The sequence below is a fragment of the Prinia subflava genome, chromosome 5 (genome assembly GCF_021018805.1).
Source record: "Prinia subflava isolate CZ2003 ecotype Zambia chromosome 5, Cam_Psub_1.2, whole genome shotgun sequence".
Classification (NCBI taxonomy): Eukaryota; Metazoa; Chordata; class Aves; order Passeriformes; family Cisticolidae; genus Prinia; species Prinia subflava.
This window is the reverse complement of record NC_086251.1, coordinates 60,415,742-60,443,688: the sequence shown is the minus strand read 5'-3', so window position 1 is coordinate 60,443,688 and position 27,947 is coordinate 60,415,742. Positions and strand designations below refer to the sequence as shown.

The 27,947-nt window shown below is 52.4% G+C and overlaps 1 protein-coding gene across 7 annotated transcripts in view; it reads left to right on the top strand.

The window, feature by feature from the left end:
* The window catches only part of SAMD4A (sterile alpha motif domain containing 4A), a 98,633-nt gene extending 71,990 nt beyond the window's left edge, over positions 1 to 26,643 (top strand). For 2 of the 7 annotated variants that reach the window (XR_010080663.1, XR_010080664.1), the window contains 10 exons: positions 6,034 to 6,297; positions 10,933 to 11,042; positions 11,666 to 11,752; positions 14,081 to 14,375; positions 15,806 to 15,891; positions 17,323 to 17,441; positions 19,459 to 19,660; positions 20,244 to 20,370; positions 21,875 to 22,926; positions 23,901 to 26,643. Coding sequence is in view for 3 of the 7 variants with exons in the window: in XM_063399655.1 (XP_063255725.1) it covers positions 6,034 to 6,297; positions 10,933 to 11,042; positions 11,666 to 11,752; positions 14,081 to 14,375; positions 15,806 to 15,891; positions 17,323 to 17,441; positions 19,459 to 19,660; positions 20,244 to 20,370; positions 21,875 to 22,074 (1,490 nt within the window). In the remaining 4 variants the exon portion in view is untranslated. Of the gene's footprint in view, positions 1 to 6,033; positions 6,298 to 10,932; positions 11,043 to 11,665; positions 11,753 to 14,080; positions 14,376 to 15,805; positions 15,892 to 17,322; positions 17,442 to 19,458; positions 19,661 to 20,243; positions 20,371 to 20,560; positions 20,707 to 21,874; positions 22,962 to 23,900 lie in introns of those variants that run through there. The other 5 variants (XR_010080665.1, XM_063399656.1, XR_010080666.1 and 2 more) reach the window with 5 other exon arrangements.
* Positions 26,644 to 27,947: the final 1,304 nt, after the last annotated feature.

The following is a 27,947-nucleotide window of genomic DNA, read 5'->3' as shown; positions in this document are numbered from 1 at the left end:
TCATTCGTGAGCAGGGGAGGAATTTCTCTCAGGAGCCCATAGCAAAAGCCATTTTCCAGGATAATTAGGGAGGCTTGGTTCAGCACAGCAGCATTTGATATTAATGGACCGGGACTCCCCAGGGACAAACACTGATTTTCTGTGGTTTGTGTATAGATCTAGAAGAAAAAACACATTTATTGGCCTGGACATTGGGGCATTGTGTTTACCCCAAGAGACTTGTGGTTTATGTTAGCACCTCCTTGCAACATACCCCTAATCCTCCATCCCCACCCATTCCCACCTCCCTGAGTCACCATTCCATGCATTCTTTTGTCTGTGAGTTAAATCCTGGTTGGATTCACATCTGTTCTGTCTTGCTCCCACCTTGCTGGATGCTCTAGTGGAAAACAAGGACGTTTCAGTACTTAGAAGGGGCTCATAGAGAAGAGGAAAAGGGAATTCTTACATGGGCTGATAGTGATAGGGCAAGGAGGAAAGGTTTTAAATTAAAAGAGGGGAGGTTTAGATTAATTTTCAGAAGAAATTTTTGGCTGTGAGGGTGATGAGGCCATGGCACAGAGAACCTGTGGCTGCCTCTGGATCCCTGGAAATGTTTCAGGCCAGGTTGGACAGGGCTTAGAGCAGCCTGGGGTAGTGGAAGATGTCCCTGCCCATGGCAGGGGTGGAACTGGATATTCTTTAAGGTCCCTCCCAACCCAAACCATCCCAGGATTCCATGAAGGAGCTTGAAAGCAGCTCCTGAGCTCCTGCTGCTCGGTGAGACGAGCTGGGCTCCCTTCCAGGAACGCATCCCGTCGGATTGCTGGAGCCACCAGGGTCTGAATTTACACATCTTTAGATGCAGCCCCGCTCCTGCTGCCTCACAAATGAGTAAATAACAGCCACAGCAGTTCCTGCTGGAGCCAGGCAGCAGCTCCACGTGTGTTTGTGCCATGCAGGGAATTTCAAAACCCCCTGGGAGGGTTCCTTCCCCGCTGAGCCTGGCTGGGGCCTCGCACGCTGCTCACAGAGAGCAGCAACAAACGGGTTATTGTTTCTCTGTCCAGTTTCTTGAACAGGAAACTCTGTTTAAAAACACCATTTCTTAAAAAAGGTTCACTTGACAGTCTTTTTTGCAGTCTGTGCTTCTTCCCATTTCTCTGCTCAAGGCAGCACTCTGCTTGTAGGGGGTTTTTTTCCTGATCCAGAGGTTAATACCACTATTTTCCTAATACCACTATTTTCCTAATACCACTCTTTTCCTAATACCACTATTTTCCTTATACCCAGTGGCTTCTTGCATGTAGGACCCTGAATTTCACCTCTTCACGGGTTATATCAGCCCATGGTTCAGAGGCCAGAACATGGATTATCCAGCTCCTACAAGCTCAGTTGAAGTCACAGCCACAGAACACAGGGAGATTAAAGGAAAAAAGCAGGCACAAAGGAGAGGCTCCAAGGGTTAGGGGATGTTGAGCTGAAAAATGTTCCAAAAGGTTCTGCCCTGGCCGTGCTGGAGCTGCCTGGGGCAGCGTGGTGAATGGGTGCCCAGGAAGGAGGCTGGGTGCCAGCTGGGCACTGGGACCCACTGGCAGCTCTTCCCAAGGGTTCTGAGCAAAGAAACCCTGGAACAGCCCTGGGCAGTGCTGTGCCAGCACGGGGAAGCCTTCCTGCAGGAGAGGATGTGTCGTGACTGGGATAGCAAGGAGGAGGCCGAGGACTGAGTTGAACTTGTGGTTTGCTTTGTGAGGGGGTTGCTCGGTGTTCCCTCTCCATGGGGGAGCTTCCAGGCTGCACAAAACCTTGTGTGGATTAAAAACATCCCCACTTTTTGGGGTCAGGCTGCTGCTCCAGGTACGACAGACCAGGAAAGGAGCTGTGTGTGATCAGATGCTGCCTGAGGACACATCTGCAGCTTTGCAGCCAAGAGGTACCATTTTTAATTAAAAAAAAACCCAAAAGAAGGTCCCAAAGAGTTCAGTATGCACCTTGCAGTGCTTCTTCCTTCTGCAAGCACGAGGAAGATGTTATTTGGAATTGTTACCTGATGTATGGACCCTGTGCTGGTCCTTTGGGTGTCAGGGGCATGGAGGGGACTGGAGACATTCTGAATATTCCAGTGGTGGGTTTGGTTCTCACTGGAAGCTCTCACTCGTGTCAAGGACTTTTGCAACACTCTAAGCCAGATTTCATGAAGGGCAGAGGGAGAGTGAGCACCTTTCAGCCATCCCACGCTGTGTGGAGGAAGGTCTGCCTGCAAAGCCCAATTCCTCAGCTCTTAATTACAGGAATGGGTGGCTTTTCCCTTCTCAGGCTGAAAAAAATTGGCCCAAAACCCTGAGAAACCACAACACAAATGTCTGACGCTGTTCCACATGGTCCTCAGCGAACAAAAACCCTCTTGAAATCAGGCCTTGCCTCCCAAAATAGGCAGCACCACTTCAAAAGGGAAGAGAGGGGGAGAAAAAAATCCCAAACCCAAGGCTTCAGGGGGTGAGAGCTCTTGCAGCCTCAGAGTTTCTGTAAGTGTTTTGTGGTGCCTGCCAGCCCAGCCAGGGTTTGCTCTGAGATAAATCCAGATTTGCCCAGGGAGGGGGTGGTCCCACAGGGATGCTCCCAGCGTGGTCAGCAGCTGCCTCCTGTGTTGGGGAGCTTTGTTGCCATCACTCCTTCTCCATCCTCTGCTTTTGATTTTTCACCTGGGAATATTACCCTGAGCTTGGTCCCAGTCTGGAGGTCGTGGAGAGGTTTCTTGCAAGGAAACCTGGTCTGGTGTGGGCTGTGCACAACCCTGGCTGCTCAGAGCCGTGGTGGCCGAGCAAAAAAGCAACACCACAGGGAAAACCATGGTGTGCTCCAAGCCCTGTCCCACTGGACACCAGTTTGGAAGGAGCTGGACCAGCCAGTGTCTGCGTGGAGTCTTGCAGCACCTGAAGGGCAGGAAAACACATCTAAACCAGAAGTGGGGCACTCCTACAAGCTGTGGGGGATCTGTGTGCCATCATGGGGTGCCCTTTGGAGCCGTGGTTTCCCCTCTTCGTTTGCCCAGCTTGCAGCATTCAGAGAGGCAGCCATGCCCACCCACCTCCTGGGAGCTTATCTTGCCCCACAACAGCATTTTAGATTTCCTTTTTAAATTAAAGCTTAATATTTTTGTAGTAAAAGAAAAAGAGGCTTGAGTGTAAGGTGATAAACTCACACTTGGTTTTCTTCTGCTGAAGTTGAAGCCCACGAGGACCATTTATTTTAGCCAGGAGCAGCCTTGCATCCACCTTGGACCATGCAAAAAGCACACAGAAGGGTGAAATTCAGGTCAGGACCAACAATAAACTGAGACTTCGTAAATAATTAGCTAGTTCCTCTTATTTCAAGAAACTGAAGGCATGACCACAAGAAGCAGCATTAATAAATATTATTAGTAAATGTAATAAGTATGGGCATTGATAAATCCCTTGGAGGATTATTACAGACTAAAAGAAGGGTGCCATCCCAGGATTCTCAGTGTTTTTAGGGCTGATGGAATTGGGTAAGAGGGTTTGCAAGAAACCACATTATCACCAATGTCTGTTACAGCCAGAAAGGAGACCCCAAAGTTAGGCCAGTGCTAAGAGCCCTTAAATCATCCCAGTCTGGTCCCCAGAGTGGCTGGGGTGGTTTCAAAGAGCTGGGGACTTGCAGCATCCTTTGCAGAGGGATTATCCCTGCTGCATCTCAGGGGATGTGTGACTGACTCACAGTTCAGTAAAAATTTGGCTTAGTAAAATGTGTTCCCTTGGATGCAGTGTTGCGTTATCTCAGGGCAAGAAGTGGAACTGATTTTTATCTGTTGCACTGGATGGTTTCTAATTGTCCCTGGCCATCCTTTGGAGTTCATTATTTCTCCTTCAGCCGACACCGGCTTCTAATTAGGGGACATAAAATTAAGATGGAAGAGCAGCAGTTTGCAGGGGTATTGCTGCTCGTGAAGGAATCCGGGCTGGATTTATGCCAAAAATACCCTCTTGTGTGCAGGATTTTGCTGGGGAGAGGGTGGTGTAAGCACTGCTGGGTACCAGTGTCTGCTCACACCCTGTAGGAGCTGGATTAGCAGAGCAGCTCTTCACCTCCTGGAAAAGCACAATTAACTTCAGTCCTCCTTGTCATTTCTCCTGCAGCTCTCCTTCATCTAAGGGGCATAAATATTTCCTAAATCAGAGTTTTTCCTTCAGCAGATTCAGGGTGGATTCTCTCCCCGTGGCAGAGTGACCATGGCTGGGGGCAGCAGGCACAGAAGGGCTCTGGGTGGTGCAGAGCCAATGCTCAGCCCTGGTGATGCATTTTAACCAATTTATCCATTTTTTTCCCTATAATTCTCCCTGTATTTTGGGGAGTTTTACGTCCTATATACAATTTCCCCATGGGAGGGTGATATGGCATCTACAGATGCTGTTTTGGAAGTACAATTGCAAAGCCAAGAGCTGAAAAAGGTTGACCAAGACCCTTTGAAATCCATCTATTTCCTCATCCAGATGCATCACATCACAGCTTTAGGAAGCATAACATTGCTCTGGAGGCAATCTCAGGATCTCATTGACGTCCTTTTCTGCCAAGAGACTTCTGCAAACTGTTTGTATAGTTTTTAAATGGGAAGGGAACAAATTCTTCCCCACAAGCCACCCCAGTGCTTCCCTGCAGAGCGTGGTGTCAGTGTTACATGTTGGCACAAGAAAACCCTTTCAGAAGTAGGAATTATTTAAACATTACAGAAATCCACAGGTTTTTTGGCCTCATCCAGCAGCTGCCTGTGGTACCAGCTGCTTTTTGCAGGTGGTTAATAAATGCAAATGTGCTCTGGTGTTTCCCTCTCCCTCCTTTTGTAACCCCACTACTGCCTCATTTTTATCCCGCTCCTGGTCAGCAAGATGGCTTTGATGGTGGCTTTTCCCCCAGGCTTCAGCCGGGATTTAAGCCTGGCTTAACCTTTGCAGCACAGTGCACCTGGCTGGGGGTTTTCCACCAAGACTCATTTATATTAAATAATAACATGGACAGGAGTCAGTGGTTTCGGTGAGCTGCTGTAAATGCAAAAAAAGGGGATTAAGGAGCTTTAGGGCTTTGGTGCTTCTGATGGAAAAGCCTTGAGAACAATGAATTTCCCCCAGGTTTTGTGCAGTTTAAAAATTCGGTTTGGAAAGAAAAATTGACAAGTTTTTGCTTCTGTTCATTGTAGGCTGGAAGGTCATCCTAACCCCTCTGCCCTCAGATTTTCCTGGAGCAGGGAAATTTTCCCTGGTTTGCATCCTAAATCTGTACATTAAATTACATACACTGTGTTTATGGTTAAACCAGTAGTTCAGTGGCTCTGAGTGATGGAATTTGAATTTTGTTAAGCAAACGGAACAGTCTTTTAATACTTTTTTCAGTGCTTAAAACAGAGATAGTCCTTGGAAGGGTTTAAGGGCAGGTTGGACAGGGCTTGGAGCAACCTGGTCTAGTGGCAGGTGTCTCTGCTCATGGCAGGGGGTTGGAATGAGATCTGTAAGGTCCCTTCCAAAGCAAACCATCCCATGACCCTGTGATTTTAGTAGAACTTAACAAGGCTGAGACATTCCTGTGGATGAGAAGTACCCTTGCAATGATTTTGGGAGATGTGTAAGTGCTCCTGCTTTGGGGCACAAACCAGGTCCTAACCCAAAGGGAGAGACAGAGATGCTTCCCTTGGATCTCTGTGGGGACATCCCCATCCTGGGGATTTTTAGAACTGCTCAATGGATGTTTTTTCCCTAGAGATGGAATCCACCCAACACCTTCCCTTGAGCAGCCCACCGTAGCTTGTGTGACCCCATCTCCTTGCAGGTTCTCCCGTCCTTTTTGCTTCCCAGGAGGCAAAGCAGAGAGCTCAGGGCAGGGTTCAGGGGTGCTGCAAAGCCATCAGCCAGGCACCATGGCCAACCACCACCACACATTTTATAATTTCATTTGGTTATTATTATTAATTTTTTTTCGGGGGACTCTGCTGCATTCCCGGGCCGCGAGGGGGGAATAACCTCTTTGATTTTATTTTTTTTTCAGTTCTCTCAGGCCAGACACACCACAGCCCTTTGAAACGCTCTGTGTCCCTTACCCCACCCATGAATGTGCCAAACCAGCCTCTAGGACATGGATGGATGTCTCATGAGGACTTACGAGCTAGAGGACCCCAGTGCATCCCTTCCGATCATGCCCCCCTGTCTCCACAAAGCAGTGTAGCCTCTTCGGGAAGTGGTGGGAGTGAACATTTAGAAGATCAGCCTTCCGCTCGTAACACATTCCAGGAGGAAGGGAGTGGGATGAAAGGTGAGTGACAAACCAGACCCCCACCCCCCAGCACGCAGAGGCAGGAGGGGAAGAGCCCTGTTCTCTGGGATGTGTTGGGTGAGGATCCTCCTCACCAAACGGGGCCTCCTGGCGTCTTCTTCCCGCCTTAGGAATTTAGGTTTAGGGGAATGCGTTGGGATTTCTTTAAACTAGCAGCTGGTCCTGGTCTGACGTCTTGCACTCGGGTGCCAGTGGGCTGGTTTTGCCCCAAAATCCTGTGAGCTGCCAGCTTTCCAAAAAGCTGGATTTTTTCCATAGCCTGTGGCTTTTGGCTGCGAGTGGTGCTCTTTTTTCTCTTTCTGTTTTTTATGACGGTGAGAAATAGCTTAGAGCAAGCTTAGCAAGCCACGTGTGATTTACCATCAGTGTTTGGTACCCACCAAGTATTTGGGGAAGTTTTGGCTTGGGATACTTGTTTGCAGTGGATTTAACCTGTGTGTTTCGGTTGGTTTTTCTGTTATACCTACATTTCACAGAGATGTTGGCAATAAATGTATGTGGTTCTGGTGGTAAACAAGGCAGAAATAAATCCCACTTTCTGCAGACAAAGATGCAGAGCAAACTTCGGGCTGAGGAGGAATAAATAGATAAAAACTGGGCAAACACACGGACTGTGTGTTCCTGGGGACAGACTGAAAATGACCCTGCAGCTCTCAGACTGATTTAAACAACTCCAATTTGCAATAATGCGAAGCAGCTCTATTGTGTGCAAACCAGTGGTGTATCAGAATAGGGAAAAATTGTATTTTTTAACAGTCGCAGGGTCTGATTTTAGTCCAATTACAGACAAATTGAGCTATGGATTAATCTGTGTGATGTGGGACTGCGTTTGGCTTGGCTCTGGATGGCTTTGATGTGCATGAAATAAATGCATGAAAACCCCCTCACGGTTCCAAGGAATGTAACAGAGGCAGGTCGGGTCCTGCAGTCTGTCTGGCCAGGCAGAACTTTTTGGGAGCAAGTGTTTCTGGGGGAGGCTGTTTAACACTACATTTCTCCAGGTTTCTGCAGACAGGAGAGCACGGGGAGCTTGGCTCCCTGTGATCCACAGCTGCAGCTCCAGGGTCTGTGTGGATAGAAACCTCCCAGTGCTGTTCAGCAACCTGTGTGGCCAAATCCACAAATCCCAGAGGCTGTCCCCGAGCAATGATCAATTAAATAACCCCCACATATTAACACATCTTGCTGCTGCGTGCAGCTGGGATATGTTCACCCTTCCTTGGGCTGTCCCTTCCCAAATTTCTAAACATGATTCCCCCATTGCTGACTCAGCCAAATGGCTTTTGTCCCCCTGTCCAGGGGTGTGCAGAACAGATGTTCACAACCTCTGGTGTCTATGCCTGCTGTGTCCTCCCCCTCAGCTGGGTTTTCTTCAGCCTGAACCATTCCAGTGCCTTGCCAAATGATGTTTTCTAAACTTGGGGTTGTTCCTGCTTCTCTCCGCCAGTTTGTTTGTTTTTTTTTTCCAAAAAATCCGCATTTTATTGAAGGTGTGTTGCCCAAAACCGGACTTGGAAGCAGAGCAGAGGCTCCTTTGCCTCCAGACAGCATTCCTGTGGCTGTGTAGCTCATCGTCCTCAAATAACAAAGCACTGTGGGCTGCCTATGGCCCATTGTATCCCCACAGCTTTCCTGAAGAAATAAAACAGGGGACTGCCCGTTCCGTGCACTCGGATCGTGCCGCTGCTCGCTGCTCACAAACAGCTCCGTGCATTTTTATGGGGCTGCCTCGTGTTCCATCCAGAGCAGCTGCTCGGGCTGCCAAGTCCCTTCTCTGCACTGCAGCCACGTCTCCCTGAGCGTGGGGACCTCCTGTGGCTGGGTGTCCCCCCTGCTTCTGGTGCCTTCTGTAACCCCCTCCGGGGCATCCAGGGGGATCCAGACCCACGGGATCTGCAATGTGGGGAACCCATGACAGGTCCCCATCTGCCTTACCAGTTTATCTCCCCAGTGTCAGCAATTTCTTTCCTTTCTGTTTACCTTTATGCTCTCAAGTCTCCCATTGCTTTTTTTTTTTTCCATCTGTCTTCATGCTGAAGGGAAAATGCCCTTTGGCTTTATCCTAGCTCTTATTTCTCCAGGGGAAAATATGGACACTTGGTTCTCCACGGAGCCCATCTGTCTGTCTGTCCCTTCCTGTGTCCCTGCCCATGGCAGGGGGTTGGAATTAAATAATCTTTAAGGTCCCTTCCAACCCAAACCATTCCAGGATTCTGTGATTGCTGGGGCACAGCTTGGGGAGCACCAAGAGGAAGGTCTGGGTAGAGCCAGGGCTTTCTGCTGGGATCATATCCAAGGTGTCCTGTGTGTAAATACGGCAGGGTGAGCTGTTTTCCTTCCAAATTTCCTGACGGCCGTGCCATGACTTTGCAATTAGCTCCTGGTAATTGCTGATTAAAGAGTAGCTCTGCAGGCGGGTGGTTCACCCATCCGTGGAGAGCGCTGGCAAGTTTGACTTTCCAAGGACCATGAAACCACCTTGGATGTCCTTGCACCTCCTGGTTGCCTCTTCCCTGTGGGAAGGGGGAAAACTCCACCACATACAACACATCCTCTGTGTCCTGGGGTGGCTCCTTCTCCCCAGCCTGCTCCCAGGATTGCTGTCTCTGCTGGCAGCAGGACTCTGAGACCACCACTCTCCCCAAAATTAAGGCATGAGCCAGCCAGGCTGATACAAAGGCAAAGAGCTGCTTCTGCAAAGGTTGGAGATGGGTTTCCTGCAGGGTTCAGTGTGTACATGAAGTTACATCTCTCTTCTGGAAGTATCCCTGTGGGCTTTGCCATTGTCACAGACGTTTACCAAAGCCAGGTGTCCCACAGGGATGTGGGATCAGGGAGATTTCTAATGTGCTGTCATTAGAATGGTGTGGGTTTTGTTAAAATTATGTTGAGATTTGAGCCTGTGCTGGAAATGGGGCTTTTTGCTAAGAGGTTTTTATTTATTTTAAACAGAAATCAGTTTAAGAGAGTGCTGGTAGCAGACTTCAGGACTGTTTCATGTCAGAACTTTTGGAAAACAGCGAATTTCAGCCCATCTGTGCTCAGTAATTGCTTTTCCCCATGTTTGGTGTGGGGGGGTCGATCTCCTGTGCAGCACTTGAGGAATTTCACTGACACGTGAATCCTGATGTGTGTCTGGGATTTGGGGAGTGTGAGCAAGTCGCAGCATGTCTTGGATTGTTTGCATCCTCTGCTTGGATGCAAGGTGGGTTTGGGGTCAGCCCAGGCAGCAGGAGACTCCTGGCAGATGTATGGATTGCCTTAGGGAGCCAAACCAAGGCTCCTCCTGCCCTGTCCCTGCCAGTGATGAGGCCTTGGTTCAGGAGAAGGTCATGGACAGTCCTTGGCTTGCATGTGGTATTCAGCAGTGTGGGACTGTCTGGACCCACGCGGTGAGATGGATGTCCCAGCAGTGGGAATGAGCTCCTGAGTGTCTCACTGCTAGGGAAGGGGACAAGGTCTTGCTGGGAGCAGAGCACATCAGCTGGGAGGGCTTTGGCAGAGCTCCTGTTGGGCTGTAGGTGCTAAATAAAACAGGTCTCAGTTTGGCAAAGCATTTGAAGGCTTTACAAATGAAAAGTGTCATCACTGCTGCAGCACAGACATTGCAGGGCTCCCCTCCCTTGTGGGGTGTCACCACAGACCCCCAGACCTGCAAAACCCTGCGTAGCTGCTTGTTGTCACATTGCCTTTGCTGTGAAGGACACCCCATCGTGGAGTCATGGGGTTTTGATTGTCACAGAGGAAGGAGTCCCCTCCCAGGTTCCTCACTGTGAAACCATGCTGGTGTCAGGAGGATAAATGTATTTTTGGGTACCCATCCAGCTGGGCATAGAGGTGCTGCACGGCAGGTAAGGACTGGGAAGGAAGAAGTCACTTCAGTCAGTGCATTTTAGATCCCCCAGTCACCCTTTTAAGCAGGATGTGGGGCCATCTTTAATGGCACATCATTTTTCTATCCCAAACCCACCTCTAGTTTTGTTTTAGCAGCATTCCATTTTCATCACATGCCAGCATCCCTCATGCCATAAATCAGTGTCCACCATCCACAAAACAGCCCTTTGCATGTCCTGAGCTCAGCCACTCCATGAGCTTCAGCAGTTCCCATGTCTGGGAGAACAGCAGTGAGGACCATGGCATGCCGTGGCACAATGCCAGCTCCCCATGGGCTAATTCCCAGTGGCTTTAACACAGAAACCCAACTTCTGAAGATGTGTCCTCATCCAGGGGCTGGTCCCTTGTCCCATCCACAGCCCTGTGTCCTCATCCAGGGGCTGGTTCCTCCTCCCATCCACATCCACAGCCCTGTGTCCTCATCCAGGGCCTGGTTCCTTGTCCCATCCACAGCCCTGTGTCCTCATCCAGGGGGTTCCTTGTCCCATCCACAGCCCTGTGTCCTCATTGATAGGTTGGATCCTTGTCCCTTCCACAGCCCTGTGTCCTCATCCAGGGCCTGGTTCCTTGTCCCATCCCCAGCCCTGTGCCCTCCCAAAGCTCCGTGAAGCTCAGAGGTGTCCGTGGGATGCCGCTGGTGTCGGTGTTGTCGCTGTTGCTCGTGGTTGTGCCAATCCATGAATTCAGCAGAGCTCTCCTGTCCTTCCCTTTGTGCTGCAGATGTCCCAGCCTGGCTGAAGAGCCTCCGGCTGCACAAGTACGCCGCCCTCTTCTCCCAGATGACGTACGAGGAGATGATGGCCCTCACCGAATGCCAGCTCGAGGCACAAGTACGGCCTGCATCGCTCGGGGGGTGACAGCTTCCAGAGCCCCTTTGTGTGTCTTCCCGTGGGTGGGAAGCAGAAAAAGGGAAAAGTGGGGTCTTGGGGAGTGAAAAAAACTCAGGTTGTACCTAAAGAAAGCCTTGTCCCCTACTGGAGTCCCAGCAGGGAAGTCCCATCACTGGGAGCTGCGCTTGGGGTTAAGTTCAGGAGTTTCAGGGGTGCAACCTGTGGTAACCAACTCCCTTAAAGTCACTGGGGCTTTGATGGCTCACTGCCTTTGAAAATGCCATAGAATCATAGAATATTGCTGGTTGGGGTTGGAAGTGACCCTAAAGATTATCTGGTTCCAACCCCCCCTGCTTTCAGGTTCACCTCTGCATTATCCCTGGGATAAAGAGGAATAGGAACACTGTGCTTTCCATGGGTGAGGTGCACCAGGGAGGGACAAACTAGCTGGAAGTCTCTATCTTCAGCAAGTCTCTGGGTGATTTTCTATGTCCCTCACAAATCCCTGCATTCAAAAATGCAATTAATTTCTAGCAACCCTTTCTGTTTAGGAAAGGAGGGGTTTGGGTTGAGCCAGCTGCCCTGTGGAAGTGTTAACGTCAACTTTTGTCCTATTTTTGCAGAATGTTACCAAAGGTGCGAGACACAAAATAGTCATCAGTATCCAAAAGCTAAAAGAAAGACAAAACCTGCTCAAATCTCTAGAAGGGGTAAGTAATCACAACCATTTTTGTATTTCTTGTGTTTTTAAGAAGACAGGAATTAATTCTGGGGTGAAGCACTCTTTGCTTACACCTATTATGGCGATCTGATGCAGGTTTTATTTCACAGAATTCCAGGGTGGTTTGGGCTGGCAGAGACCTTAAAGACCATCCAGTTCCAGCCCTCTGCCACGGTGGGGGAGATGCCTTCCACTGGACATTGCTCAAAGCTGTATTTTGCAGAGTGGTCCTGATGCATCTCCCACACCTCACATAGATGGAGTGGATGTACCCTGTAGCCCTGGCCAGCTGCAGGTGCTCAGAAAGACTTGGGCTTTCCTGGAACATCATATGGGCACCCTGTCCCCAGATAAAACAGTCAGTGCCTGAACAACATCGTGAATTTCCAAGGAGAATAAATAAAAACTTTTTTATCACTTCAACAAAAGCTTAAACCCTGCAGAATGGGCTTATGGGGAAGTAGCAGCACCACCACAGCCTAGCTGGGAGCAGCTCACCCAACCTCTCCCTATTTATTATCGCTGTATTATATTATATTTAATTGCACCATCTTCAAACAGCAACTTGCAGAGCCTCCCACTAGGGGCTTTTAAATACTTCTGTGGTGTGTTGCTATTTATTGGTGTTTTCCTTAGCTCACTGCTTCACTATTTATTTATAATATGGGCTTGTGCTCAGAGTATGGCAGGAGCTAATAAAGCCATATTTACCTCTGTTATTAATAATAACTATTAAATCCAAGAGCTGGATGGAGCTGGCTGCTGCTCTGTGTTTTCCAGGCGATTGCACAGCCTCTTCCTCCACTTCTCTGCTGGGATTTGGGAATTTGGTGTGGATTGAGTGGTGCTGTGTGGGAGCAAGAGCCCAGCTCGGCTGGCACAGCCAGCAGGCACGCAGTAAAATACAGGAGGAAAGAGGCAGGGAATGGTTTGGAGCCCTCCAGGGGAGGCTTTGGGCTGTGGCACTGTGACCCTGTCCTGCTTTCCTGGGCCTCAGAGCTGCCTGTGAGCTGCTTTCCCTGGGAGGAGGTGTCTCTGGTTTTCCAGCCTTCCCATCCAATTTTTGCTAAACAAGAGCATGTGTGGGACTTGGTGTTTTTGGGCAGTGTCTCACTGCTAAATACTGCTGCTTTCTTGGAAAGAGCTGCTCCACCCCTCTCTGTTAGTTAGCATGGCAGGGTTTTGTCCCAAAAAAATAGGGCCCAGCAGACTGACACCAGATCTTTGAGAGAAATGGAGTTGAGATGTCCAAGAGTGAGCTGGGAATGCAGCAGGAATTCGAATCAACAACCGTTTCAGGGCTTGCACACATCCCATGTGCCCACTTAGTGTCCCTTCCTTCAGTTCATCAGCATTCACTCCAAAAGTTGCCTCTTTCCAAGCACTGTCCCATGAGCCAGTCTGTGTGGGAGCCTGCAGTGAGCTGTTCTGGTCCAGGCTACATTAAAAACAAAGTGCAGTTATTTCCCATCAAGGGAAAGGATCTGACCATGGAAATTGAGTTTTTGATCCACACCAGGAGTGAGGCTGGGGTGCACCCAAATTCTCCCCCTCCTGGGTGGATCTGCCCCAGGATCTCCAAGCTGAATGGTTTTGCTGTGTGGGAGCATCAGTTCAGTTTGTGGTATCTCCTTCTGTGTCTGACCACAAACCACCTGCTCCCCTTGGAACCCTCCCAGTGCCCTCTGCATCCACTGCCCCAGCCCATCCCAGAGTGGACAGGGATGTCCCTGCTGCTGCCACAGGACAGGCTCCTGCATCCCAGCGTGGTCCTGGGCTCTGAGATGATCCCAGAGCACGAGGATGCCATGGCAGGCAGTTCTGGGGCAGAGCAGTTAATGGGAGCCAGCCTTGAAGGCAGTGCTGGAAACGGGAAACGAGCCCATGTTAATGTAATTCCAGTGAAATAGAGCTGAAATGTTGGGATTGTAGGACTGCTGGGGAACCAACAAGATATTTGCTGCTCTAGGCATTGAAATCTCCCAGGCTCAGTCACTTTCATGGACTCGCCATTTCCCTGGTGGAAATGTGGGAACATTCCACGTGGATTGTTGTTGGGTTTGACGTGGTTGACGGGGGCACATTTATCTCTGGGGACTCAGGTCTGAACACATCCATGGATAATTAGGCACAATCCCTGCAGCACTCCCCTGATATAAGGAAAAGACTTGATGAATGGAATGTGGCTGTTGTCTGTGGAATGCAGCAGGATCCTGAAGCAGGATCCAAAGCTGGGAATTCTCAGGGGGTCACAGGAGGGGTCTGGTTTACAGCTGATGTCCCTGCAATGACAAACCCTCTCCGCTTCGATCCGCAGGACATCCTGGAAGGCGGCAACTTGCGTGTCCCACTGCAGGAGCTCCACCAAATGATCCTCACCCCCATCAAAGCCTACTCTTCCCAAAGCTCGAGCACGGAGGAGCACAGCCGGGACGTGGACTCGCACCACCCCTCCTCGCTGCTGGCCTCGGACAGCCAGGCCTCCGAGGGCAAGGACTCCGCGGCGGCCGGGATGCAGCAGCACCACCTGCCGGGCTGCGAGGGCGAGTCCGGGGGCGCCCCCCTGCCCGAGGGCGACCTGCCCGGGCAGTTCACCCGAGTGATGGGCAAAGGTGAGCAGCTGGCAGCTCCTTGTGACCTGGGGCTGTCACTAGGGAGGGTGCCTTGGGGCAGGGGGTGTGGGGTGGCTGCCGCCTTTCCCTGAGCTCCTGCAGGTCCTGGTCTGAGGGGTGATGTTTTTTTGAGGTGCTGTCATGCTGGGGTTACAGGTGAGAAGATAGGAGAGGTGGGCTGTGATTTTGGGGAGGGGCAGCAGTGGCCCAAGCTTCCTGCCCAATGTGGATAGTGTGCATGTCAAGCCCCAGGTCCAAGGTGGAAAGCATCCTCTCCCTGCCCCAGGTCAGAGGAAGAAATCACAGCTTTTCCCGAGGTCAGGAGTGGAAGGCATCCTCTCTCTTCCCATCCAGAGCCCTGGGGTCATTCCGCTGATCCAGAGGAGTTTTGAGCAGCATCCCTTGGACTTGCTGTGCTTGGAGCAGGGTGGCAGTGGTGCGAGGGCTGGACATGAGCCATTTTGAGTGCAAATCAGTGGCTCCAAGCTCCTTTTTATGCCCCAGCAGGACCCTGGTGCCATTCCATGTCTAGTGCAGGGTATGCAGCTTTGCATCAGGGATAAGACACTGGGAGGTAACAGGAGCAAGCTGAGGTGGGGACTGACCTCCTGTGCAATATTCAGGGCTCTTGGAGCAAATCTCTGTGATCCTAAATGTGCCCTAGCCCTTCCTGGTGGCACCTGAGGTGTCAGTGCTGGCTGCATGGAGGGAGACCTCCCTGGGGAAGAGGAAGGGAACTCTCATTTGCAGGAGACTGGGAACAGAAAGAACCTCATTGGGATGCCACAAAGAAATACCAGCCTTGTCTCTGTTTCCAACCTTTTTTGGCTAAAAAATAGCTGAGATGTTTCCTATACAGAAACCTGGTGCAGAATTTGTCCTCAGCTGGTTGCCTGCAGAAACAGGCAGGGGCTCCAGCCCCATTTTATTCCTGTGACAAATGCCAAAGTGTGGCACAAGCCCTGCCAAGCTGTGGTGTCCTCCTGGACCCCCAGGCATCCTTACCCAGGGGTTTACAACAGGAGAAACTCATTCCTCTGTGAGCTCATTTCAATGACATTCATTCCAAAAGAGGTTAAAATTCGTCAGGGAAGGTGGGAATCTACCACTCTGCAGTGGGGGCAGATTTTGGCTGTAGGAACAGGAGCTCTCTTGCCTGTGAATAGGGATTAATCCTGTGCCCCTGAGTTGCTTAGGTCTAATTTTGGGGACTCCAATGGTGTTACTCAGGATTTACACTATCATAACAGAGAACAAAATCTGGCCCTAAATATAGGAAGGCACGGCAGGAATTGGGGAAGGGCATTTTTTCTCACTGATGAAAAACCTATTTGTGGTTACAAGGGAAACAGGATGTCCAGGGACCCCTCCTAGGCCCCATCTTGTTGTCCACATCCCCATTTCCCTTTTCTTCTTCTTTTTTTTTCCAGTCTGCACACAACTTTTAGTTTCCCGACCCGATGAAGAGAATATAAGTTCCTATTTACAGCTCATAGACAAATGTCTAATCCACGAGGTGAGTCGTGTCGGATCATCTACAACTGTTGTTCTCATCACTTGGAAACTGTTCCCAAAGTGTCTGTTTATGTAAACCTTTTGGTTTCTAACACAAATATTTTTGGGGGGTATTAATAGTAATTCTGACAGAACAGGCTTGGAGCAGGCGGTGGCTCCAACGTGGTGCGTGGAAATGTTGCTTCCCCCCACGCTGGTTTAATTGCCAAGGCCTGGAGCTGGGAAATTCATCTGGCTCGTGGCAGTCCCATCCCAGCTGGATGAAGGGAAGAGCCCTGGGATGAACGTGCAGCGGTTTCCATCAGACAGACCCGGCCATGCCTTGGCGTTGCCTCCTCCCGTTTTGCACCACGTGCTCTTGGGATTTTGCAGCAGGGATTGTTCATCTGTTCCTGCTCCCAGCGGATCTGCCTCAGCCAGGGATGGCTTGGGATGGCCCAGACTGTGCCACGGGGCTCTGGCACGCTCCTGCCTGGTGGCAGGGAGGGGTGGCCGGTGTCCCTGGTGTCCTGCAGTGTCTCCTACCTGTGCTGGCGGTACCTGGAAGGACAAGCTGCTTCCCTCACCTGCCCAGGGGCCAGGGAGCAGAAGTGGTGGAAGCTGTGGCCAGAGAAACAAAGCCAGGAGGACGTGGAACTTTTCCCAAAGTGCCTGCACTTTTCCCACCAGACCAGTGCATGTCCCAGGACCACCCTCTGCGCTGGCTCCGGCATAATCAGCGCCAGGAGAGAGCATCTCCTCCAGAGTGGTTCGGAGCAATCAAGTCAGGCACTAATTAGCCTCCAGATTGTCCTCTGGAGACTCCTGCTTCTCTCCAACAGAGACCTTGGGTGTCTAAAGTTAGCAGTGGGTGGCACGTGGGTGTCCCTGTCACCCACACCTCCTGCCTGGAGCTCTGGGAGCAGGTCTGTCCCTGCCAGGGTGACCTTTGCAGGGAGCCCGGGTGGGTGACAGGCTCACCCTGGGTGACCTCCCCTGTCGGTGCCAGGATCACAGCCAAGCTCTGCCCAGCCCTGAGAAGGGGGGATAGGATGCAGGATGCCACTGGGCAGCTCAGCTTTCCTAATCCCAGTTTTGCCCACCCTGGCAGCATTTCTAGAGCCACATCCAGGTGACAAGTGTCACCACCCGTCAGGACCCACCGTCAAACCCCCGCTCTGCCAAAAGGAGTTGGCAGCCTTGAGGCAAAGCTGGGCTGTCACTCTGGGACACAGGGAATGCTGCCAGAGCATTTTCTCCACCTGAGATGAGTAAATCCTGAAGAAAGAGCAGTGTTTCCCCCTGGACTTTCTGATGGGGCTCAACTCACCCCATCACTTCTTCCAGCTGCTTTTGTTTACCCACACACCCACATGCACATCCCTGCTCGCTTTGTCCAGAAGACAATTCATACATTTCCTATTTTTCTCTCTCTGTTTTTTTTTTTGGGCAGGCGTTTACAGAGATCCAGAAGAAGCGGCTGCTGTCATGGAAACAGCAGGTGCAGAAACTCTTTCGGTCTTTCCCTCGGAAATCCCTCCTGGAGCTGTCGGGCTATCGGCAGCAGAGGAGGTACGTGGGGTTTGGGGAGGGGAGGGATGGATGCAGGGCCAGAGCAAGAGCACTCCGAGTGGGAACAATGCCTCCCAGAGGGAGGGATGGGTTCTGCTGGGTTCAGAGCCGTGTTTAGGGAAGGAGGAGGGTTGGAAAAGCTTCAGCAGTGAGATCCCAGGCGCTGGCTGGGAAGGGAACACGGCAGGCTGTGTCCTTGTGCATGGCTGCTGCCTTTCCCTCTGCTCCCACCCTGTCTCCATGGCTCCAAACCCAGCACTTCCCAGCTGTGCAGCGTGTCCCCAATGCTGGGCTCTCTCCCTGCTGCCCTTTGGGGATGGCATCAGCACTGGAGTTTCCTCAAAAAGCTCTCAAAAGCTTCAGAGGGTGCAGAGCCAGAGGTGCAGTCAGAGGGCTGGGCAGGGCTGTGCTGGGAACACGTTTGCTCATTTCCAGGGTGATCCTAGAAAGCATAGGGGTTGTGCCAAGGAAAAAAGGGGTTTAAATCACTGATGTAATAACATCACCCCTTTGTTTCGTTCTGCAAAGCCTGGTTTGTTACAAGTTCTTTATTCCCAAAAAAGACTGTTTTGGAGATAACTGGGAACTTTCAGGATGGGATTTCAGAAAAACACCTTTAGCTCAACCCTTCCTAATAAAACCTGGATTTTTTTAGGTCATTCTAACCAAATTTTACAGAACTTGAGAAGTCTCAGAGATGACCATATTTGTAAAACTAAAGCTCCTGGAAGGGGAGAAAGAAAACCCAACAGCATAAGCTGAACTTAAATTAGACAGTGGAGAGTCCACTCATGGGAAATCTCAAAGAAGTCAAGTTCCCGGGGCATTACCTGAATTATTTTAGATTATATTTAAGAACAGACCCATTCTAGAGGAGTAAAATAAGCTTTAAAGAAAACCACTGTGGATGTGAGAACTGAGAAGGGCGGGAAGGCGACTGGCAGACGGGAAGAAGAGAGGGTACTACAAACCCAAACTGCCTCCTTCCTGCTGAAGGATGCAGGATGGAGGGACCACCTCGGTGGGGTGGGAGGGTCAGTGTCCCCTCACGGCGGGGTCAGTGTCCCCTCACAGGGGTCAGTGTCCCTCACAGGGGGGTCAGTGTCCCCTCTCAGGGGTCAGTGTCCCCTCTCACAGGGGTCAGTGTCCCTCACAGGGGGGGTCAGTGTCCCTCACAGGGGTCAGTATCCCTCATAGGGGTCAGTGTCCCCTCTCAGGAGGGTCAGTGTCCCCTCTCAGGGGTCAGTGTCCCCTCACAGGGGTCAGTGTCCCTCACAGGGGTCAGTGTCCCTCACAGGGGGGTCAGTGTCCTCTCACAGGGGTCAGTGTCCCCTCACAGGGGTCAGTGTCCCCTCTCAGGAGGGTCAGTGTCCCCTCACAGGGGTCAGTGTCCCCTCTCAGGAGGGTCAGTGTCCCCTCACAGGGGTCAGTGTCCCCTCTCAGGAGGGTCAGTGTCCCCTCACAGGGGTCAGTGTCCCCTCACAGGGGGTCAGTGTCCCTCACAGGGGGTCAGTGTCCCTCACAGGGGGATCAGTGTCCCCTCACAGGGGGTCAGTGTCCCCTCACAGGGGGTCAGTGTCCCCTCACAGGGGGTCAGTGTCCCCTCACAGGGGGTCAGTGTCCCTCACAGGGGGATCAGTGTCCCTCACAGGGGTCAGTGTCCCCTCACAGGGGGTCAGTGTCCCCTCACAGGGGGTCAGTGTCCCCTCACAGGGGGTCAGTGTCCCCTCACAGGGGTCAGTGTCCCCTCACAGGGGGGTCAGTGTCCCCTCACAGGGGTCAGTGTCCCCTCTCACAGGGGTCAGTGTCCCCTCACAGGGGGTCAGTGTCCCTCTCAGGGGTCAGTGTCCCTCACAGGGGTCAGTGTCCCCTCTCACAGGGGTCAGTGTCCCCTCACAGGGGTCAGTGTCCCCTCACAGGGGTCAGTGTCCCCTCTCACAGGGGTCAGTTTCCCTCACAGGGGTCAGTGTCCCTCTCGGGGGGGGTCAGTGTCTCACCCCCGGCGCTCTCTCCGCAGCCGAGGCTTTGGCCAGTCCAACTCCCTGCCGACAGCCGGGTCTGCGGGGGCAGGGCTGGCCCGGAGGAACCCCCGGCAGTTCCAGATCCCCTCCCGCAACCTCCCCACGGCCCGCCTGGGGCTGCTGGGCCCCACGGGGCTGCTGGGCACCCCCCAGCGCAGCCCTGCCGCCAGCCCCGCCATCCTCAAGCAAGGCAGACAGGTGGGTCGGCGTTTCCAGCTCTTCCGTCCCTTTCCCACGAGTTTTATTTGCTTTTCCTTCTCTAACTTGTCTGGATCCCCGCTTTTTTCCAAGTGGTTTGCAGGCGTTTGGGTGGTGCTCGCCTCTGTGCAGTGGGATGTGGAAGTGGGAGCAGTGGGAGGGTGACAAACCAAGCAGAGGAGGGGGAAAGCTGAGTCCTTAAAGTGGCTTAGAGAATAAGGAGAGGGGATTTTGACAGGAGCGGGTGGTGGTAGGAGAAAGGGGAGGGTTTTTAATTGGCAGAGGGGAGATTTAGATGAGATACTGGGAAGGAGTTCTTCCCTGTGAGGGTGGGGAGGCCTTGCCACAGGGTGCCCAGAGAAGCTGTGGCTGCCTCATCCCTGGAAGTGCCCAAGGCCAGGTTGGACGGGGCTTGGAGCAGCCTGGGACAGTGGAAGGTGTCCCTGCCCGTGGCAGGGGTTGCAATGAGATTATCTGCAAGGTCCTCTTCAACCCAAACCATCCTATCATTCTGAAGTGGTTATGAACCCATGGCACAGAGGGCTTTGCTTTGCATCCCACACTTTGTGTTTGCTCCCCACAGAACCTGTGGTTTGCCAACCCTGGGGGCAGTAACAGCATGCCCAGCCGGAGCCACAGCTCGGTGCAGAGGACGCGCTCGCTGCCGGTCCACACGTCCCCACAGACCATGCTGATGTTTCAGCAGCCAGGTAGGCAGCAGAGGTGCTCTTCCTCTTACCCACAGCCTGGTGAGGTGAGAGGAGCTGTGCTGTGAGCCTGCCCTCACCCACACACAGTGGGTGTGTTCCCACTGGGATATCTCTGAATTCCTGGGTTAACCATAGGCATCGCTGGAGGGATTTTTGACCCTACATGTGCCGTCTTGACTCTGTGTTACAGTGCTGGTGCCTTGCCTAGCTGGCTTCTGAGGGGCTCCTGTCAGCAGGGAAGGTGGTAGCTCATCCATCACTTTTTCCTCATGGATGGACACGGAGCCCCGGTGCGGAAGGACTGCCTTCATGCACTCAAGGGAAATTCTTTCCACAGTGCGTGTGAAGGGAAATGGTGCTGTGTCAGTGCTTCCTTCCCCAGCCCTGCCAAAGTGCTCCTGTGTACAGGAGCATCCTCTGATTCAGGGAGGATCCCGCTGACCTTGGACCCTGGACCTGGAGCATCCTGGCCCTGAGGAAGCCTGTTTGTGTGTCCCTTCCTCAGCCTTTGAGCGTGCCTTTTCCTACCAACACACCATTTACACCTCGGGACAGGGAATCCATCCCCCAGTGAACTCAGCCTCATCCCTGCCCTCCTGCTGGTTTGGGCTGGCAGCTCCCTGGCCTCACACAGCAGCGGTGTTAAACTGCAGCATTTGGGCAGCAAATGTTCCGTGCAGCAGGAGCAGCAGCTGTTCCCTGGTATTGATTAAACACCGGGACAAGGGCACATTTCTCAGGCGTTGGAGGAGAATAAATGGGTTTCTCTCCGTGCGTCAGCCTGCGGTGGATGAGGGCGTAGGAGGGTTGGGGAGCCAAAGACGTGGATTAAGTCGCAAGGAAAATAAGCAATGATGTGATGCTGGGCTCACAAACCACTGTTTGCCAGGCTGTGGGGGGACCTCAGCCCTCCTGGATCTCGTCCCGTGTTCCTGTGAGCCAGTGGAAAGCGGGAGATGCCGGCCAGCACAGTAGCACAAGCTGTATTTGCAGGTTTTACTGCAGGCTGGGGAAAGTCTGCTGCTGTTTAGATTAGGACAGGGGTGTTGGAATGCTCCAGACTTCATGTGTGTGTCCCCTTTTTTGTGCTCACCCCTCCAGGGATGTGGCAGCGATGACGTGGGCGACTGAGTGGGAGCCAAGCTGGTCCTAGAGAAGCCAGACAGTGGCTCTGCTATCCCATGTCCAAGCACTAACCCTGCCTGCATGGACAGCATCCATCCCCAGGAGATGGCCAGGGCTGGCCGTCCCTGGGTGGGGTTCTGCTCTTGCTCCTGCTGCCCCTGACATCTCCTACCAGCACCTGAACCCCCCTCAGATTCATCCCTTATGGATAACAGGGGGTGATGGCTGCTTTTGTGTCTCTTGCTGAAGATGATTTTACTGGGAGTAAAATCAGTAAAATCAGACCCTCCTGGGGCATTTTTCGAGTGGTTTCCCCACACAGAGCAGGGGAAACTGCCAGGTCCCTGACCAGGATCTCCTATTCCCTTCCTCCCTGCAGAGTTCCAGGTGCCGGTGACTGAACCTGACATCAACAACAGGCTGGAGTCCCTGTGCCTGAGCATGACGGAGCACGCACTCAGCGGTGAGCATTCCCTTCTCCTGGGGCTCTTCCAGCACGTCCACGCCGCCTCTGCTGAGCCCCCCAGCCCCTGCCCCTGCCCCGTGCCCCCCAAGAGCTGGGACAGGCTGTGGCTGTGAGAGCGGGGCCGGATGCGGGGATGCTCCCGGGGGCGTTCACATGGGAATCCCGGCTTCTCCCGGCGGCGTGGCCGGGGCAGGGGGTAAAGCCGAACGCAGGGATCGCACCAGCACTAGTGGAGTCTCCATGCTAATTAGCCACTCGTCAGCTTGCTAATGATAATTAGTGTTAGCTCGCTACTCTCGTTAGCTCTGTAAAGCCCCTGCCGCCGGCGCGCTGGGATGGGCTCAGGCTTTGGAGTGCTGTGCCCTTCCACCGCCGGAGCCCTCGTTGGGCTGGGGGTGCCCCACGGCTGGGGGCTTAACCCCTGCCACACACGGCTGGGGTGCCAGCGGATAACGGCCACGGGGAGGGAGGAGGACCAGGGCAAAAACAAGCAGGGAAGACGGAAAAGGCAGCAGCAGCAGCAGAGCGACGGAGAGCCTGGTGCAGCACAAAGCACCAGCACCAGAAGCTGCTCCCGGTGTCCCTTGGCGCCGCTCCGGACCCCCAAGCACAAGGGATGGCCCCAGCGAGGGGACGAGCACGGCCCGGTTCCCGAACAGCAGCTCGGGTCTCGCCGCGGAAATCCTGGACTGTGGCAGATGAGGAGCCCTTGGACAGGACAAGTGCCACCAGGAGCCCTCAGGGACGACGAGTGCCACCAGGAGCCCTCGGGGACGACGAGTGCCACCAGGCTCCCTGCAGATGCGACAGCCCTTCCCGGGGAGAGGAACAGGAGAACAAGGACTGTGGGAAGCAGCAGGGCCCTGGCAGCATCCCCGGCTGGGAAAACAAGGACACTTCTGTCACCCGAAGCGTTTCTCCGGCGTGTGCCCAGCCGAGGCTTAGCTGTCTTGTTCCTCTGCAGGGTACTGTTCCTCCAAGTTATTTTTTCCAGGTCGCATTCCCTGAGCCTCTCCAAACTGGTCGTGCTATAAATAGCTCTTAAAAAAATAAACCTTTCGGGGGAGAAAAAAAAAAAAAGGCGTAACAAACCTGTTTGTTTTTAGTGTGGAGGAGGGAGGTGGCTGTGGTGCCCCAAGTGGTAACAGGGAATTCTCTGTTCTGCAGCCACTCTGGGAGCTGCCTCCCGCCGCTCTCAGTCCGGGGATGGGGTTTGGGATGGGGGCAGGGGGTGGGATCAGGGCTGGGGGGCTGGAAGTGCTGTTGGGTGCTGATTTCTGCCCGGGGGGTGGGGATGGAGCTGCTGATACAGGGGTCAGTTGTGAGGCTTTGGGGTGGGTCACGGACTCCTGGGATCAGGCTGTGGCTGGATGCATCCCTGCTGTCACGGGGTGCTGGGAACAGGGGCTCTGGGGAGTCAAAAAGGACTCCTGGGGGCTTTTGTCCCTTCCATGATCCTCCGATGGAGGAAAATTTTGCATCCTCTGCGGTGCAGGTGTTGCAGGGCTGGGTGAACTGTGGGCATGGCAGCCCCTGGGACCAGCTCTGTCCCTGTGCCCTGCACATGAACTTGTCCCACTGTAGGAGAGTCCCAGACTGTCACCTGCCCTGTGACAAGTCCAGGCTGCCCAGAAACCCCCTCTGCTCCTGGGAAAGCTGTCATGGGGTTGTGGCAGAAGGCCTAGACCGGTGTTGGGACAGCAACCTGGGGAAGCTGCTGTGGGGTGGGGACAGTTGGTGGCACAGAGGGACCAGAAGAGCACTGACACCCCAAAACTCTTCTGCACCCCTTGGGGAGATGGGAGGTGGTGAGGGTGGCCCTGACACTGCCTCGCTGTAGGGTCTGGGGATGCTCTGGGGGATCCATCCCCTGAATCCACAGCTTGGGGGGTACAAGTGCTCACAGGGGCTGCTCCTAATTCTCCCTTCCTGCTTGCAGATGGTGTCGACAGAACCTCCACGATCTAGAAGGCGTCGCCACGGGGACGCTGGCCGGGACAACAACTGCTGCGGGTCCAGCGGCGAGGTCGGGGCTTGAGGGAGCCTCAGCGATAGCTTGCATCCTTTCTCCTCTCTCCTCTCCTCTCCTTTCTCTCTCTCTCTCTCTCTCTCCTGTTTTAATTTTGTGAATGTGTAGATTGTCCTTGTGAACATATCATTAGACTTGGAATTTGTGTTGTCATTTATTACATCCATGCTAAGGGGGGGGAAAAAGATGGCAAAAAAAAAAAAAAAAAAGCTCAGCGACGATGATGAAGCAGCATGGGGAGGTTGGGGGGGACACGGAGGAGGAGGAGGAGAGTGCTGACAACGGAGGGTTCACTGGAGCACCCTGGGCAAACCCTGTTCCTGGAGGAGGATAGCAAGGAGCACGGAACACCACGCGGGGGTGTGTGACCAAAAACCCTTGGGGGAGGATTTGCCCGCCCTGCCGGGGCTTCGGGGCCGGCGGTCCCGCCTCTCGAGTTTCACCATGTTTGAGCCCAGATTGGAACAGGAATAATAAAATAAGCCCAGAAGTTGCTTTCAGTTGGGCCAGGAGAGCTTTGGTGTGCTCAGGGCAGCGCAGCGTGGGCGGGTGCCCATCCCTGTGCCCCGATAGGAGCGGGTACACCGCCCCCACAGGAGGGTCCCGGGGGGAGTCTGCAAACGGGGACACTGGCAGAGTTTCTGTGTCTCTTGCCTTGCCTGTGCAGGTTCCAGGAGCTGCTGCATCCTGGCTCCACACATCTGGCCCAGCCTGCCCAAATCCGGCTCTAAGGGGCTTTTCCAGCATGGCCAAGGAGGGATGGAGGAGGCCCTCAGTAATACCCAAGCCACAAAGGGCACCAAAATGCAGCTTCACGGCCCTGTTTCCTTGGCATTAACTGTGTGCCAGGCAGGAAATGGGGATGGCTGTGGCTGGGCTGCCCCTCACCCACCACTGCTTTTTGTAACAGGAGCTAAATTTGGTGTCAAATCGGTAAATCCGACCCAGCGCTGCTCAGACCTGCAGTGATGCTCCCACCGGTCCCAGTGCTGCTCTGAGTCCTCCGATGGGATAATAAAAAATGTAAAATAATTCATTCAGCTGATGGGTTGCAGCATATTCCCAACTGGGCTGTGAGGACGTGGGCACCGTGGTGTGCAGAGATCGGAGGGAGCAGGGCTGGGGGCTGAGGGGAAGCCCGAGCATGGGCAGGGCTGGGAGATGTGTGAATCCTTTTGTCATGCAGCGTTTTTAAGTTGTTTTTCTAAAAAAAAAAAATTATATATATATATATATATACACACATATATATATCCAAAAACCCAAGTGCCAAATGCAATGTTTTATGTTTGCTGTTCCTTGGTGTCCTGCTTCCCGGCAGACAGGAGCTTGAGGGGGTGATGGGGAGGGTGGAGAAGGGAAAACCTGAAGGCCAGGGAGGTTGGGAGGAGGTGTGAGGAGGTGAAGGCAAAGCGGGGTCGGCGCTGGGGGCCTGGGTCACCCCCGAGCACCCCCAGCTTGTGAGGTGTGAGCGGAACCACCGTAGCAGGAGCCTCCCTCAGGGAGACTCCAGTGTATTTACAGAGCTGAAATTCTATTTATTCCTTCGCTGACTACGGGCACGGAGGTTTTCTGATTGTTCAGAGAGATTATTTTGGATATTTTACCTATTAACTTGCTATGGCTGGGAACCATGATAATGTCTGTTATTAACAACCACCAAATAATTCAATTGTTTTATCATTTTGATGTTAAAGAAAAAAAAGCTTATTTTCCATTGACAGTGTAGAGGTTATTAACGACTTAGTTGTGTTTGCTGTTTCTTGTTTTGTTTTTCGAGTAAAAACAACAAAAAAGTGGCTTCAGTTGCGTTCGGGAAGTGCTGCCTGGCTCTGGCTGCTGCTGCCAAGTGCAGGCGGCAGAGCTCCAGGAAAAGAAGCTTAAAAGGGGAAGAAAAAAAAAAAAGAAAAAAAGCTTGAATCCTAAAAGAAATAAAAGTTATTTATAGAAAGAATAAAATAAAAAAGGAAACAAAAAAAAAATCCCCACCCCAACAGTTGCATGAGTGAGGCTGTGAAGACAAATATTCAGTAATAAAGCGGCAGTGCCTTTCTTTTTGTATCCCCGCTCGCCCCACTGCAACTGTCCCCTCCCTGCCTGTCCTGCCGGAGGTGTCGCCGCCGCGGGGTCCCGGTGCCCCCCTCCAGCCCCGGTGTCCCCGGTGCCCCCGGGACTTTTTCCTGGTGCTGTTCCCCTGAGAGTCCCCGGCCAGCCCGGCACACACAAGTGGCCTTGGGATGCGACACCCGCGGGGACACAACCCTGTCCCCATCCCCGGGGACACCCCGAGCTTGGCTGGGCTGGAGCTGAGCTCTGCCTCACCCTCGTGGAAGGGTTCAGAGCCCGGGCAGCACCCAAAGTGATTTGGGAAAATCCCAAACTGTGATGAAAGCTGGGTCAGCACTTAGGGAAATTGCGATTTCTGTTGTCACCTTTCTCCATGTCGGGTTTGGCTTTGGGAATGTGCCTGGTGGAAAGTGGGTCCCGCAGACGTCTATAATTTGCACACAGCGACGATAAACACTAAAGTTGATTTTATACGAGTCATCAGAGTTTGCAAAAGTGAGTTTTATTTTTTGTATTCCTTTATCTTTACTTAAAGGTGAATGTGTATTCCTCTGGGAGGAATAGGAAGAAAAAAAAAAAAGAAAAATACATTAAAAAAAAAAAGGAATGTTAATAATGTTAAACAGAATACTTCCTCCCTTATTAATATATATAACCCTGATGTATTTATGCCTATTGTAAGCTGACTTTAAAGAGCTTTGACCTCTCTTCTGTTGCATGCCGTTCCCGGGCAGCCTCTCCTTGTCCATGCATGCCTTTTGTCCTGGTTTTTCTGTACAAAGTTAGTGCACAAAAGAACTATTTTTGCCTAGTTAATGTTGCCGAGCAATGCCTATTTTTTAAATTTTAATTTCTTTTTTTTTTTTTTTTGGTCATATATGGCAATAGCATGTTTGTTACATGTAAAAGCTTCCCGATATAAAGAAATACTAATGTTTGGAGATGCCAGTCTTTGCAAGTGTACAGTTTTCCAATGTTGTTCCCAGTGAAACACCCTCGTGATTTCCACTTGCTCCGATGTATTTATTACTCATTTCCTCCCATGTAACTAGGAACCATGGCTATATTTCATATCTGCGCTATATTGAAAGTGAAGGGAGATGATTAATACAAGGTTTTGTAACACCGGGGTGTGGCGCCTCCTTATTTATCCCCTTTTTGGCAGGCTCCTTCACACACAAAAAAATCGGAATTCGATAGATGTTCATCCCGTGGGCGAGAGGGGAGGAGGCCTCCACAGAGGGTTGGGAATCTTTATTTAAAGCCTGTGGCAGGGCTTCCAAATCCCTGGAATTCCCCACGCAGCTGCTTCGCTGTCCCTTTGGGATGCCCCAGGAGCTGTTTAGATGGAGGATTTTCCTTTGAAATGGGCAGGAATTGGGGCTGGAGCAGCTCGGAGGCTGTAGAGGCACACGGAGGTTTGGCCCAGAGGCTCAGCGTGTGTGTGGAGACTTTTGGGGTGGGATTTTAAGGCTGGGTTCTTTTGGGGCTTAAAACCTGCACATTTCAGATCTTCCTGGGGCTGGATCAAGCAGGGAAGGATGCTCAGAGCTGCTGCTGCCACTTCCTGTGGGTGCTCTGCTGTGGGAAGGGCAGGACCTTCTGCCCTTGGTTTTTCAGTATTTTCTCAAACTGAGCCTCTGTATCTCCAGGCTGACCAAGCCCAGCTCTGCAGGCTCTTCTCTGCCTCCTCAGCCTGGCCATTCCTGCATTCAGGTCCAGGGATGCCCTCCAGAGACCTCCTGGGTGGCCCAGACCCTGCTGGCTGTCCCTCCACATCAGGGTGGCTCAGGTGCCCCATGAGGAGCAGAACTTGCAAACTCAGTGTTTATTTGGGTTCTTTGAATTTTTCATCTGCTGCTTCTCCTAGAACAGGGCTCCTGGTGAGCT